The sequence below is a fragment of the Suncus etruscus genome, chromosome 2 (assembly GCF_024139225.1).
Source record: "Suncus etruscus isolate mSunEtr1 chromosome 2, mSunEtr1.pri.cur, whole genome shotgun sequence".
Lineage (NCBI taxonomy): Eukaryota > Metazoa > Chordata > Mammalia > Eulipotyphla > Soricidae > Suncus > Suncus etruscus.
The window spans coordinates 111,182,508-111,198,803 of record NC_064849.1 but is presented as its reverse complement, the minus strand read 5'-3'; the positions used below and the strand labels follow the sequence as shown (position 1 = coordinate 111,198,803).

Here is a 16,296-nt window from a genome sequence, read left to right as displayed (position 1 = left end):
TGGCTCTGGAAGAAGATTAAGAAGAGAGACATATCCTTATCTCTATATTCAGTTGCTTCTATCCAGGAGTAACTGTATATCTTTATGATGAAATTTTTAAAAATGCAAGTATAAAATTTATTGTGTAGATATGTTACTGTGTTTTTAATTTTATTATCTTATTATAAGTTGCTTGTATTTCACAATATATTGGAAATTAAGGAGATATCCCAACACATGTTTTTCTAAGGCTGTATAGTGCTATTTATTTTACCAACCCATATTGATATTTAAGGGCAAAATGGTAGAGTCCACCTTTACCAAAAATCTAAAAAGATTATTTGGCTGACAAATAATTAAGTTAATCTTAGATATAGTGGGTCAGAGAGAAAAAACAGTGGATAGGGCAATTGCCTTGCATATATCTGATCTGGGTTTGATCCTTGGTATCCTATCTTTTCCTCTTAGCCCACCAGTGATTCTTTAGTGCAGAGTTAGGAATAAACCCAAACATTGTTGGGTGTACTCCCATTAAATATATTGAAAATAGGAAAATAACCAAAATAATTTATCAATAACATGTATACATCTTATTCATATGGTAAATAACAGCATTGGGTGGAGATGAACACATAGAATACATAGTACAGCTTGTAAAATGTACTAGATAAAGAAGGTTCAACAGGTAATATGTTTGCCTTGTAGGCAGCTGGTCCCGAGTCAATTCCTGACACCTCATATAATTCCTGGGGCCCTTCGAGGAGTGATCTCTTATTACAGAGCCTGAGCACTGCTGATTGTAGCCCTAAACAAAAAAAAAAGCAGAAAATAGCATTTGAGCTCTAATTTTGTGGATATATTTTAAACATTAGTTATTTTTATTTGCCTGGGACACTCCTAGCAGTGCTGTGTTTAAGGCTTACTCCTGGCTCTGTGCTCAGATTTCTCCTGGTGGGCAGAGGGGAGGGCCTTAAGGAGACATATGGGGCATCAGGTGGCAAACCTAGGTCAGTAGTGTGCAAGGCAAGTGCCTTTCCCACTGCAGTTTCTTTATCTTGTGAAATATTTCAAGAGGCACATGGAAAAAAATCAACAAGCTTTAAATCTAATGGACAGTTTGTTAGTTGAAGGAGGAAAAACAAGTATAAAGCACCCATCTAAGGAAATAAGATCAACAGTTATAAACTATGGCCCAAGAGCTCTGGAATCAAAACAATATCATTTAGCAGGGAAGTAATATAGACAAAATCCTAGCATTTTTATTGCTTTTTCTATTAATTTATTGCTGCCCTTACAGGTGTCATAATAACTAAAAGTTACTATCTTCAGTAATTTCTGATATTCCATTCTTTGCCACTGGAGGTCATTTCTTCATTATAATTAAGCAATTAACTTCCTTTCATATTCAATCATCATGTCACTGGACTTTAAACTTTGCTTATGAAAAAAGTATGAAAAGAAGAGCCTTGCCCCTAGGCCAACCAAAATGTTACTAGGGAGGTGAGACATAATTCAATAAGGGCTTATTCTATCTTCATATTCTTAATTAAAGCAATGAGAGCCTTATTTGAGTGGTGCATTAACTTCAATATAGTATAAAAGTCACAAAACTAACAGACTTAAATCTTTAAAGAGACCCATGTCAAAGAGTTTTAGACAATTTTACTTGGATTTCACATTTAGAGATTGTACAATATAGAAATGGACTTATGTTCAGAAATCAGCATGGTATATTACATTTTTCAGAGCATGAAACTTGAGGTAAAAAATCTGAGTTGAGCATAGGTTGTCATTTACCACTGTGTGAACTAGACAAATGACCTCTTAGTATTTTGTCTTATCTCAAATATGTGAATAATTCTTTAAAATTATTTTTTAGCTTAGAATAATAAATGAAGTAACACATACAAGGATTTTAAACACAGGAGTTCACATATAATACAGTATGCTACAATATTGGAGGATTAGTCAAGATGGGTGGTTGCACTGGGGGCGGGGGGGGGGGAGAAAGTGCATTTATTTCCCTGCTCCCTCCTTGCAGGACTTGAGTCAGCAGCATGCCTCTTCCTCTGATCAGGCTGTACACAGTCCCCTTACTCCCACCCAACCCCCACTAATACATATACTTCTCTAGCTAATGTCTAATGGAATACAGTACTACATAAAATAAAAGTTTACTGGGTCCATAGTGATTTGTTGATGTAGTGCCAATCAAGTATTGAAGACTGGAGGATAGCAAAAGGTGGTGAGAAGAAAAGGGTAGAGCAATTTTCTAGAGGTACAAAAGGTAGATACATAGAAGGTCATATTCACCATGCAGGATAAGCATGGAGACTATGAGGAAGGTAGAGTAATATTAATGACCACTATGGGTCATTATTTGAGGGGCTTGGTGGGCATATTAATAGATGCTTGTATCCTAATCCCTGTAACCTGTGACTAATATTTTATGTGACAAAAAAGATTTGGCAGTTTTGACTAGATTAGGTATCCTGAGATGAAAAAATCCTGGATAATCCAGGTAAACAAACTATAATTAGAAGGAAACTTATAAGGAGGAGGCACTAGATTATGAGTCAGAGAATGAGATGTGACAATGAAGTAATTATAGAGAAATATCTGAAGATCTTATTCTGCTGGCCTTGGAGGTGACTGATGGATTCACAAAGCAATGCAGATGATCATTAAAAGTTGGAAAAGATGAGATAATAGATTCTTCTCCTAGTGCCTCCAAAAGAAACACAGCCTTGCCAATATCTTGATTTAGTCCAATGAGACATTTTAGCAACAAAACTGGAAAGTAGTAAATATTTGTTATAGGCTAGTAAATATGTGGCAGTTTCCCACAAGAAAACACTGGTACAATGATAGCTAGAGAGAGGAAAAGGGGAGGGGGGAATGAATCTAGGAAGTCTGGATTTTGAATTCCGTTTGACAACAAAATACCATCTGGGCTTTTGATGAAACTAAAAATAAAATTCTGAGGCTAGTTCAAACTGTAAACCAGATGAGCTCTAGTAGTATGAATGGATGGGTAGGATGATGAGACCCTGATTTGGTAATGGGCTCTGAATTGATGGGAAGCAGAGAATGTTATGATAGAAGAGGAAAGCTCACATTATGAAATGGCATGGATATGGCATATTTAAGAAACCTGTTGATTCTGAGAAGATTAAAGTTTTACATTCTAAATGCCAACATCATTAGATAGTGCCTATGTATATACACACACAGAAAGGAATTAAATATATCTTAGAAGTAATTGTGAGTTATTTTTCATTTCCTCATGGCCTATACAACCAGTAAGTAGGAGATTTACAGTATGCATCTTGTGACTATGATAGCATGAAGAAATAAAGTGAACTGAAGAATAGACACACAACTATGTGTGTATACATATGCATATAAATATGTGAAATTGTAAATTGTAATTTATTAACTTTTTTTGCCTTGGGGGCCACACCAGCAGCACCAAGGGGTTACTCCTGTCTCTGTGCTTAGAAATCACTCCTGGAAGGCTTGGAAGACCGTATGGGATGCCAGGGATCTAACCTGGGTCTGTCCCGGGTTGGCTGTGTACAAGGTAAACGCCCTACCATTATATTATCACTCGCCCCTCATTAACGTTTTTATGGGAGAAAGCAGTGGGGGTTATACTCAGCCGTGCTCAAGTGCTATTCTTGGATCTATGCGTAGGAATGACCCTAGCCGTGCTCAGACAACAGTATGCAGTGTGAGGGATGTGAACCAGGATCATGGCTGCCACACGTAAGCAAAGTGCCTTATCTTATGTGCTATCTCACCAGCCCTCAACCGCTTTGTAAAGTTTGTACAACTTCTTCTAATCATTTCTGCATCAGTGTCTGTTGACTTAGTAAAATGATTAAGATACAACTTAAATCTTAATAAACTACTCAGATTTTTCCCTCCAATAATCACAATATAAGAACAACCTCCAAATATTCTGAGTAAGAAATTTAAGTGTAGCAGTAGCTGATCAGTCAAATCATTCATTGACATTAAAGTTTCTCAAAAGTTGCCACTGTTAGATTGTTTTTTGAGTAATGGAAAAGAGATGAAAAGCCAGTAACTTATTATCAACTTCCTTTCCACAGAACCTCTCAATGAATAAAAGTTGTGCTTGCTAACAATCTATTTCTAAATAATATTCATAAGAATGACCAATTAACCACTTACACGGGTTGGATTATTTCTACTTTTTAAAATAAAAGGCTAAGTTATCTAATTCTTACGAGTAAGTATGCAAGAGCATACAAAGTAAAATCAAACAATAAATATCGTACTATTGAATATTGATGGCACAATGAAGCCAATCATTAATAAAGCTGTGAATCAGGAAATTTCACTAACCTAATTTCTTTCACTATTTCCCCCCATTCCTCATCCAGTCCAGCTGGTAAAAGATCTGAGCACGGCTCAAGCATCTGGAAAATCTTAGATTATATTATGATTCAACTTTTTTTTTTTCCTAAGTTGAATAAACCACATCACCAGTATTTTTTCTAAGTTCCTTCCTCAAAATTCCTACCTATGCACAAGGCAGAACATTTTTAGAAGTGTGAGACTCAGGATCCGAGAGACAGTACAGCGGGAAGGGGGTTAGCCTTTCACAAAGCTGACCTGGGTTGGATCCCCCGCACCCTTTATGAATCCCTGCCACTGAGCACAGAGCCAGGAGTAAGCCCTGAGCACCGCTGCATATGGTTCAAAACCCAATAAAATAAAAAATAAAACAAAACAAAAGTCGAAAATTCGTGAAGTAAATATTCCCTTCTCAACTTCAAAGTACTCCTCCCCCTGGGTGCTCTTAGGAAAACATTTCAGGACGAGGGGTAGCCGGGGTTTGCGTGTCTCTTGCCTCGTTCTATAACAGAAAACTTGTCTGCAAGGAAATACCACAGCACTAATGAATTCTTGTGCGACTTGGAGGTTCTCTCCCATTTCCCAAAGAGGGCACGACACAACCAACTCAATATCCGGAGTCTAGTGTCAAAATAACTTACATGGGAGGAAGAGTCCATTGGACCTTAAAAAGTTTAAACCACTCTTCTCTTCCACCATTGATAGTTGTGGAAGGTTTAGACAGCACATCAGAACTAAGAGATCCCAGAAGGAGAAAACGCATTCGTTTCACAAGACTGCCAGAACCCTTGGGATGGGCTAACTCGCCTTCTCCCCCTCGGGGATCACCTTTCTCTGCTCCCACCGCCCCTCATAGCCCACTGAACCAAACCTATCCATGAATGCGCAGGAGATGCGCAGAGCCCATCTGGGTCTCTTACCGGTGAAAAAGAGCCAGCAGTAGGCGACAGAGACCTCTGGTCCGGTCCGGCGACTGGGGGCCATGGTGGTGGCTGAGGGCACCGGGCCCTGGGGACGTGCGGATCTGAGCGCAGGAGCTGGCAGGACGGGACGCTCAGTTGCTGGCCACTGCTCCTGGCGCCGCGGGGCAGGGTCTGATCGGGTCTGCAGAGGCGCCCAGAATCCGCAGTGATTTCCTGTGTTTTGCACAGTGTCTCTTAGGTCCGCTGCATGCTTTTCACATCCCAGAAGGATTGCCACAACTCCCGCCCCTTCGAGCTCCTGCGCTCTAAAATGCCACTGGCAGACTCCCAGGTCGCGTCCGAGACATGGACAAATAAAGCCAACTTCGCTAGCTGGTGTTTAGGCTAAAGTCCGCGAGCTGCAAAGCAAACCTTAAAGGGACATCTGCCTTTCATTGAGAGGGGGATCCCGATCTCTGCGCCAGCTCCCTAAGGTGCAGGGGAGGCGGGCGAGGGCGGCACCTCGGGGTGGGTGTTTGCAGCCTGTGGCTCCGCCTTCACACCCCTCAAGGCCGCTAGTCTGAGCCGAGAGACCACTTTGAAAGACTTTGGGGCTTGGAGGTCCATCCAAGAAAGGCAAATTTTCGGGGCTCTAAGACTGGACCCCCAAAACGAAAAAGAGCGCTCCTGGAACTTGGGAACAAGCTTCTCCCCTAGTGCCGGCGATGGGAGGAGTAAGCCCCAGAAGAATCCAGCAGAGCTTTGCTTTCTTTTACTAATGATTTGCTTAATTTATGGAGACGCAAGGAGCCAAAGAGAAAAAGCACCGAAGGAAAGGAGTGCGTGCGAGAAGAGAGAGGAAAAGAAAGGGAAAAAAAATCTTTGGAATGGAATGTGTGTGGGCTATTTTGTTTAAGCTGAATTAAAATGTTTGCACAAGGAGATTGAATTTAATAAAGAGCATGGAGAGCTGATCTTTTTTTTTTTTTCTCTTTTCTTTAGGACTTTTATAAGAAGGAGTATCAAATCGTGTTTAAATCACTTTTCTCCATTAGTCTCACTAGTCCCACTACTCCAGGGAACAGAATTGGGGCGTTAAGTGGCTGTCAGAATGTTGTGGTTTGATATTTCTTGTTGGGGTAACTAAGCCAGAAGAAACAGGAGTTTGTAAGTGCTTCACATGTGTGTTGAGTTATTTCTACTAGCTCCCTTAGTTAAGAATTTCACCAAATACGTGCTATTAATTTTAGTGTAGCTGTTTCTTCGTGGTCTGAAGAATTTCAAAGAAAGGAAAGAGGTGGATGAGTGGGTTTGTGTTTACAAGTAGTGGAGGAAATGAATCCCATTCTATTCCTTTCAACTCTAACCAATTCAATCCAATTCAAGTACTGAATATCTCCAACTGGCAGAGCTAGGTCACAGCAGGACAAGAGTGCCACCCAAAGGAAGACTCACAGCCTAAAACGCAGTTCATTTGGCACTGTTCCAAGGGAACGCCCGCTAGGATGGCTGAATAGATAACCAAAAAGAAGATTTTGGGGGGTACAGTTAGAGAGAAGCGAAGTTGAAGTGTAAAACTTGGGTGGGCAGAATTGAAAGCCATCAGTTTTGGTAGTATGACCCATCAGTCAAGGAATTCCTCTTCTAATCTATGCATTTGAAGTAGTTGTTTGTTCAGTAAATGCCTTAAAAAAATCCCACTTACTCTGTTTTCAACTTTCATCTTTCCATTTCTTAGTCCTAGATTCAAAACTGAATAGTCTCTAGAAAAATCACATTCATCACCACTAGACATTACTTAAGCTTCTTTTGTCTGTGTTTGATATTCATATCCTAATTTGTCATTCCATTCTATCTCCCACTTTTTAAACTAGACATTATCAACCTATCTCTTATTGCTCTATTTTCTGGGGAAAAATGCAAGAAATTTCCAGTTCATATCTCATCACTTTATTTACAGTTTTATTATTTCTTACATCTGTCAGTAATAATGGGAAATTTGTATAATATTCAATAATATAGATTAATCAATAACATTTTGATATTTTAAAATATTTCTCCAAAATATTGCTCTATTGCTCAGTTTTCGAAAGCAGATAATATCATGTTTGCCCATATAAACGCAATACTTATCTGGAATCCTAGAAAGCCGTAATATATTGAATAAGAAAAAATAAGTGAAATTACAAAAGCTTATCTAATTGAACTATAAAAGGATTAAAGAATTAGTGATATATTCAAGATTATATTTTCGGAAAATTGACCTCTCTTTTTTATTATACACACACACACACACACACACACACACACACACACACACACACACACACATATATATATATATATATATATATATATATATATATATATTTGGTTTTATGCTCAGGGGTTACTCCTGGCTATGCACTCAGAAATCACTCCTGGCTTTGGCTTGAGGGGACATATGGGAAGCCAGGGGATCAAACCGAGTTTCGTCCTAGGCTAGCGCTTGCAAGGCAGACACCTTACCTCTAGTGCCACCGCTTCGACACCTTATTAAATATTCTCAATTTAATTTTTATATCTACTAAAACTTGGGACCCAATGGTGCAGTTGTCACAGGACTATTGTAGTTAAAATTAATTTTCATATGTATTGTGAATCAATATATATGCATTATAGCAATTTATTGATCTTCACATAAAACAAAAACAAATGTAGAACTAAATTGGTAGTAAGTGCATACTTTCTGCACTTCAATAAATATAAACATATTGATAGTAGGCAGGTTATTTTTATTTTTAATGTTTTAATTTTTTTATTTTGGGACTACCTGAAGCTTTGCTCAGGACTTACCTCTGGCTCTGCCTTATACTATAGATTAGGCCCAAGAAAACTACGTCTAAAAAGTTATTGCAGGGTATACATCTAACATTGCTTATAGAGTACCAGTATTGCTTAGGGTTCAAACAATGCCAGAAATCAAGCCCAGGGACTCATACATACAAGGCATGTACTATACTGGTTGAGACATAACCTAGATCCCAAATTTATTTACTGATTTTTATCTTGTCTGATAGAAAGATAAGTTATTAGGTAAATTGAAGCTAAGAGATTATGAAAACCATAAGTGCAGACTAGTCATTATATGAGATCACTTAATGGTAAATAATAAATTTAAGACTTTTTAGCATTACTATTTAAAGGAGACATGATCTTATCAGATGTCTTCAGATTAATAAATATAGGTGAACTTGAAAGTACATGAAGAAATCGGAAATCGTAGACTCTGGGGGCCAGCATGATAGTACAGTGGGCAGGGCACTTTTCTTACACATGACTGATGTAGGTTCCATCCTTGGCATCCTTTAAGGTTCCCAGAGCACCACCAGGAGTAATCCTTGATACAGAGTAAGAAATAAGCCCTGAACATTACCTGTGTGGCCCAAAGTCAATAGACAAAAATTAAATAAAAGAGTGAGTTCATTAAGAATTTGGAAAGTAGAGTTTATTTATTCTTCTTCATCTGGCTTACCTTGTTTCACATAATATCTTCTAAATCCATCCATGTTGCTGCAAATTACATATTTTTATCATTTTACTTCTATGTAGTATTCCATGTTGTATATATACCACATTTTCATAATCTGTTGATGGACATCTAGGTTGATTCCAAGTCTTAGCTATTGTATTGAGTGCTGCAATGAAAAGTGGTGTGCATACATCCTTTTGGATAAAATATTTTTTTGTCCTGAGGATAGATACCTAAGAGAGGGAGTTTGGGGTCATGTGGTAGCTCAATTTTGAGTTTATTGAGAGCCCTTCATACTGTTTTCCATTGGACTAGGCAGCATTCCCATCAACAATGAAGGAGAGTTCCTTTTTCACCACATCTGGGCCAACAGAAATTCTTCTTATTTTTGATTTGTGCTTTCCTCACTAGTGTAAGATGATATCTCATTGTTGTCTTGATTTGTATTTCCTTAATGATAAGTGATGATGAACATTCTGTGTCTTCCTACAAACTGAGAAAAGAAAAAATAAGTGGATGGGACCCAGGAACCAAGTGGTCTCAGGAGCATTGAGTGGGGAAAAAAAGGGTCAGATCTAAATACCCAAGCCAAAATTAATGACAATAGAATCAAGAGACCCAAACTATAAGAATCTAAAGATAAAATGGATCTGTTACACTAGTAGTTCAGGGGGCTAAGGGTAGAGGTATGGAATGCATGTGGAGAATTATGGTGGAGGGATGTCAACACTCGTGGGAATGGCCCTAATTGACTGTCACTATATGCCTGAAATACAACTGTGAAAGGCTTATAATTCACAATGGTCTCAATAAAAATATTTAAAAATTAGAGTTTATTAAATAAGGCATTTGTGATTACTGATCAATAATCTTAATTTGAAAACCATGTAATTTGAAAATACAGAAGTATTTTCCTTACAGGTGATATCCTGATAATATTACAGGAAGAAATAAGATCCAGGATTTAGACTCCTTATATGTAAGTCCTAGAACAACTATATCTTAGTAGTGTATTTCAGACAAAGTAACTTTGGTTTCTCTAGCTACAGTTTTCTCAAAAATAAAATGCAGTTGAAAATAGCACCTTTCTCTGGAGATTATTGTCAAGATTAAATGAGAGAATACATAGTACAATTGTTGGAGTAAATAGTGCTTAATAGACATCAATTGCTATTCTTAGTTGGAGAATTAGTATTAGGTGCTAATATGGTTATTCCTCAATAAACTAGGAGTTGATTGAGCTTCCATACAACCCCAAAATTCCACTCCTTGAAATATATACACACACTGAAGAAAAGACTTTGCATTCCTATGTTTATTATAGCTCTATTCAAATTTCAAAAATATGGAAACAACATTAGTGCTCAAGATAAAGATAAAGAACTAGATAAAGAAACTATGGTGCAGGACCAGAGCGATAGCACCATGGTAGGGCAGTTGCCTTGCATGTGGCTGACCCAGGATAGACTGGATTAGACCCCCGGCATGCCACTTGGTCTCTGAGCCTGTCAGGAGTGATTTCTGAGCACAGAATTAGGAGTAATCCCTGAGCACCACTGGGTGTGCCCCAAAAACCAAACCAAACCAAACCAAAACAAAACAAAACAAAACAAGAAATAATGGTATAAGTACACAATGGAATACTACTTGGCTATACAAAAAGATGAAATTAAGCAGTTCTTGGGTATATTTGGAGAATAACATGTTGAGTGTAGTTAGTCAGAGGGATAAGGACAGACACAAAATGATTTCTCTCATATGTGCGATATAAAACATCTTTGTAGGGGAATATCATATGCCCACAGGCAATAGATAACAAAGAACACATAAACTAGGTTTCATTTGGAAGCCTGTCTCTGGGGTAAGGGTAGAGTGGGTAGATAAGATAGATAGGGAAGGGAAAAGTAGAACAATGGTGGAGGAGAAAAGTGACTGCCATACATGCAGGCCAGGAGAACAAAAGGGAAACTAGCCACATAGGTTAAGGGAAGTGAACACTGGCAAAGGGATTGGTGATGAGACATTGTATTCCTAAAAATTAATAATAAATGACTGCAACTGCAATCTAGGGTGATCAAATTTAAAATATAAATTAAAAAATTACATTGACAATTGAGAGAAAAAAATGTGTACTATGGGTCCTTTTGGGAGTTATAAAATTTCATGGGCATAAAAAGGAAGTTTTAATGTTGGGCTTAAAATAACTTTGTTCAGTGCTAGAACAATAACACAGCAGGTAGGGTGGCCAACCCAGGTTAGGCCCCAAGCATTCCATATGGTTCCTTGAGCCTGTGAGGAGTAATTTCTGAGTGCTGACATAGAAGGAACCCTAGCCAGTAAGTGTGGCCCCCCCAAATAGTATATACATATAAGTATCAGATACATAAACATATATTATATATATCAACATATGTGATTGTTTCTGGAATCCTCAAATTAAATTACTATGCATTAGGGAGTCATTTTAAAAATATCAATATAAAATGGTCATTTGGAATTGAAGATATAATATAAGGAATAAGGCACTTCCCTTGCACACATTTGACCCTAGAAAATGCCAGGTGCCAGGTGCCTGGAAAAAGCCAGGATATATAAATAAATAAAAGTTTCAAAAATAAAATGAGCATAGATTAATATATCAGATCCCCTGGTGACATTAATAAACATAGTTTTTAAAATTAGCTAGATGTCAAAGGGCTTTATTATTTTACTTGACATTTTTATTTGGGCTTACTCCTGGCTCTGTGCTTAGCATTCTAGTGTCTAGTGGGGTTCTGGGGTCTAACCTGAATCAATTGCATACCAGGTAAGCATCCTGCCTGCTGTACTATCTCTCTGATCCTTTGTTTAGTGAAAGAAAATTTCCCTAAAGAGATGGGAATAGAAGAGTCCAAGAAGAATCAAAAGTCTAACCTCTGTTATTATATGTTTTCCACTATGTGAGAATGGACTAAAATTAAAAAAGATAAAGTTCTCAACCTAAATACATTTTAAAAAACAAGAAAGTTTTAATTGTCGTATGTTGAATAGTGCTTTTTTTTTTTTGATTTTGGTTTTGGGGCCACATCCAGCTATGCTCAGGGGTTACTCCTGGATCTGCTGCTCTAAAATTGCTCCTGGCAGGCTCAGGGTACCATATGGGATGTCAGAATTCAAACCGCAGTCCATCCTGGGTTGCCCGCTTGCCAGGCAAATGCCCTACTGTAATGCTATCTCTGGCCCCGAATAGTTTATTATTTTTTATAAGAAAAGTGTAAGGATTTTTGGTGGGAGAGTGTTGTGGGAAGCATTTTTTATTCCTTGCTATATTCAGTTAGGCTGAGTGATGGTTCAAATCACTCATCAAGAATAAAGAATGTCATGATGCTCAGGTCCTCTGGTGCTAGGGATAACTTGGCCACTGGAGAATTGCTCAGACTACTCCAGGTCTTTTACACTGGGCTATGCTTGGGTAGCAATGTGGTAGGTTTAGGCCCAAGATAATTTTTAAGAATCAAATATGAGATTTCAAAATTTAAATTAACACCAAAGTGTGCTTTCATTCTCTTTCTCTGACCATGCAATGCTAGGAACAGATGGTATTGTCTGTCCAGTGTTTGTATTTTTTACAAAGATTTTATAACTATTTGGTTCTCTAAATTTTATTTTATATATATATTTTCAGGTTTCATACATTTTGACAGCAGTACCAACTTACAGGGCAAACCCATGTGGGCAACTTAGTCTAGTTCAAAATATTTTAAGTTCTTTAAATATTAGACTCAATGACTCTGCTATGCAAAAGCCAAACTGGAGAGTTGTTTTTCTACAGAAAATCTGCTGCTCATTAATTTCTTTCACATGTAACTAGGACCAGAACACACACACACACACACACACACACACACACACACACACAAGTTTTGTCCTTAATTCTAGCCCTGACATGTTTCATTTAAAGCATTCTAAAATTAGCATTCAAGTAAAATTACCATATAAGTTGTTGTCTCTGCATCTTGGGACCATGTGATTGCTTCTCCCCTAACCAGAATAAATTAGCAATGATGTGAAACTTGAACTTCACCATCACCAATCTCTATTTTTTGGTGTGTGTGGTTGTTGTTATTGAGTAATGTGTGTGAATGTTTTTTCATTTAAAATATAAAATAGGTGTTCCTCCACCCTATTTCCTGAATAAGTCTATGCCAGAAACCTGATCCAAAGACTTTTGGGCAACTGTACGTAAGGGGAAAAAATGATCTTAGAATTCTGGTGGGATACAGTTTTTAGTACTATAGGAATTTTTCTTAAAACATATTGGCAGACTTTAGATGAGTGACACTCTGGGGTAGCAATGGAAGAGGGTAGAATAGGGTGGTGCCTTGGCAAGAATATCTAATTTGTGGCACTCTCTGACTCAGAATATCCACCTCTGGTGAGCAGTCACAGTTTAGCTACACTGCTGGATCCTTTTATTTCAAAAATGATTTTAGGCTTTTAGGTAATTCTCAGATGACTTAGTTATTTTCTTTTAACCAAATTCTAACAAGCTAAATCAGGTAAACAGAGTCTAAAATCATATGATTCAAATGAATAAGTGATTAGTAACCAAACCCCAAAGACTGGCATTTCCTGTGACAGGAATCCATCACTGAATATATATGTGGGGAAATATTTTTAATTTCAATATAAAATAATCAAGGGAAAGAAAATATATTCTTTGGCTTGGAAATAATATTCAGTAGCCTATTTTACAATTATTTGGCTAAATATTTTTTTCTATTGATTTCTTATTGAAGTAGCACTGGTGTAATTTTTAAATTATAAATTTAAGAATGTACATATTTATACATTTTAGGCATCCAAAGTGACACATCACACCAAAGTGCCAATATCTATTCGATCTTCTTTACTCTTTGGTTCCTGTTCTGCAAACCTCCCTTTAGAAATCTAAGTTCTGAAGTAATAATTGAAGTGTTTGATATGATTGGGCCTTTCCTACTATATTGCTTTGCTTCTTTATATATGGGGCTATTTTATAAAAAGTCTATTCAACTAGATAGAATTTGAACTAAGATAGTCAATTACTCATTTTTACCTTTTGTTGCATCATTCTCTTGTATATCCCATGTGGAATACTCAAGAGTAATTCACTGGTGCCACAAGATGCTTTTTAAATGTGGCAAGATACTTTCTAAGACCTGGGATTTCAGGGATGTTCAAATGCTTGATTCTATCCTTAAGAAAATTCACAAGCTACCTAAAGTCATACTTATAATTATCTAATTGTGCCAGATAAACCTTAGAAGGCAGATTCAAGTTATTGGAGGAAAATATAATTTTATAGAGATGGCATTACTGAAATTTAGCCAGTAGAAAGCAATTTGAAGGATTCACAATTAAAAAAGAAGAAGAAGAAGAAGAAGAAGAAGAAGAAGAAGAAGAAGGAGGAGGAGGAGGAGGAGGAGGAGGAGGAGGAGGACGAGGAGGAGGAGGCGGAGGAGGAGGGGGAGGAGGAGGAGGAGGAGGAGGGAGGAGGAGGAGGGAGGAGGAGGAGGGAGGAGGAGGAGGAAGAAGAAGAAGAAGAAGAAGAAGGAGGAGGAGGAGGAGGAGGAGGAGGAGGGGGAGGAGGAGGAGGGAGGAGGAGGAGGAGGAAGAAGAAGAAGAAGAAGAAGAAGAAGAAGAAGAAGAAGAAGAAGAAGAAGAAGAAGAAGAAGAAGAAGAAGAAGAAGAAGAAGAAGAAGAAGAAAGAAGAAGAAGAAGAAGAAAGAAAGAAAAAAAAAGAATCAAGAGATTAAAGTTGGGACCAAATTTTAGATACTCTCAGAAGAATGTTAAGGAATTTGAACTACAAAGAAGCAGAGAATATTTTTACAGTGACAGATACAAATAGGTATTTTTTATGGTTTTTCATATTTGTTTCCTGAAGTGATTTAATTTCATCAAATTTTTATAGACTAGAAAATGTAAGACATTAAAGCAAGGAAGATAACATGAAAGTTTCATCTCCTAGATTTTGGTGCATTTCCTTTTTATGAAAATTCATTATTACTTCTTATCAATAAATATGATTATATGTATCATAAAATAAAAGTGAATTATTGGAATTTGTCATTGACAAAAGAGCATAAATACTAAAAATTGAGTACTCTGATGATTATTTTAAAATTTGAAGAATATGAAAATAAAGGCATTTATCATAATGTCCTAAATAAGTTTTAAATATTTCCATTGAACATTATACTTTAGATATTTAAAATTAGTAAAGATACATTTCTCAGTATTTGAAATGTTTTAGTCACCAGGTTGATTTGGCAACCCCAATAATCATTGAAGTTTTGTTTTATGAGAAGGCATTCCTAGATTTTCCATGAGAAATATCCATTATCAATTTATGACTTTCCAGAGAAGGAAAATATAGACAGTCAAAGAGAACAGACCTAGAAATAAAAGCTAAAATCCTCTAAAAGACCCACAGTAAAGCAAGAATGCACTACTAAGTTTACTAGTCAATGAATATAGATGCACTGATTTTAATCAGAATACAGGAAAACTCAATATTAATGTTTTAAATACTAAGATCTTTCTGGGTTTTTCTCCACATGGATTCTAATGTGCAATAAGAATAATTTTACTGAGCTATTATAAATTAAAATTAATAAAAGTTACAAAAAGTAGTAGGATAATTATAATGCTAAGTATATTAATAAGACTCATTAAAATAATATTACTATAATACCTATAAAATTATATTGCAGGGAAAAATTTATGCACAAAAAAGGAGTTTAAAAAAAAGAAGCTTTCACTTATTTTCTTCTTGTTTTTGTTTTGTTTTGTTTTTGGTCACATCCAGCAGTGCTCAGGGATTACTCCTGGCTCTACACTCAGAAATCGCTCCTGGCAGGCTCGGAGGACCATATGGGATGCCCGGATTCAAACCACCATCCTTCTGCATGCAAGACAAATGCCCTACCTCCATGCTATCTCTCTCTGGCCCCTCTTGTTTTGTTTTGACTACACCTGATAATATCCTTTGGTCTATCTCCCTATCCCAGGAAACTCTTTTTTTTTTTTTTGGTTTTTGGGCCACACCCGGCGATGCTCAGGGGTTACTCCTGGCTGTCTGCTCAGAAATAGCTCCTGGCAGGCACGGGGGACCATGTGGGACACCGGGACTCGAACCAACCACCTTTGGTCCTGGATCGGCTGCTTGCAAGGCAAACACCGCTGTGCTATCTCTCCGGGCCCAGGAAACTCTTTTTTATGAAACTAAATTTCTATCTCAAGCTCCCAGTACGCAATGTGAATATTATATTTACCTTTGTCTTTAAATATTTTTTTCTGGTATTGACTAAAAATATTCAAGTAATACAGAGAAGAAAAGGAAGAAAATATATTCCAAAAAGTTTACTTACTTTCTTACGTGAGTGAAAGAAAATAATTGAATTCCTTACATAAAACCATATATGAGAAGGGGACAAATTGGAGACTACTGATATGGGAAACCAGAGCTAATGTGACTATAATGATAACAGTATAAAG

General features: G+C 37.1%; 1 protein-coding gene and 1 pseudogene across 1 annotated transcript in view; one reads left to right on the top strand and one right to left on the bottom strand.

Annotated features, from left to right (window-relative positions):
- ITGA1 (integrin subunit alpha 1) overlaps window positions 1–5,697 on the bottom strand; it is a 162,589-nt gene extending 156,892 nt beyond the window's left edge. Inside the window, 1 exon segment of the mRNA XM_049768148.1 lies at window positions 5,283–5,697. Coding sequence (XP_049624105.1) covers window positions 5,283–5,346 — 64 coding nt within the window. The 5' untranslated portion in view covers window positions 5,347–5,697.
- LOC126001842 (beta-catenin-like protein 1) overlaps window positions 5,345–16,296 on the top strand; it is a 74,687-nt pseudogene continuing 63,735 nt past the window's right edge.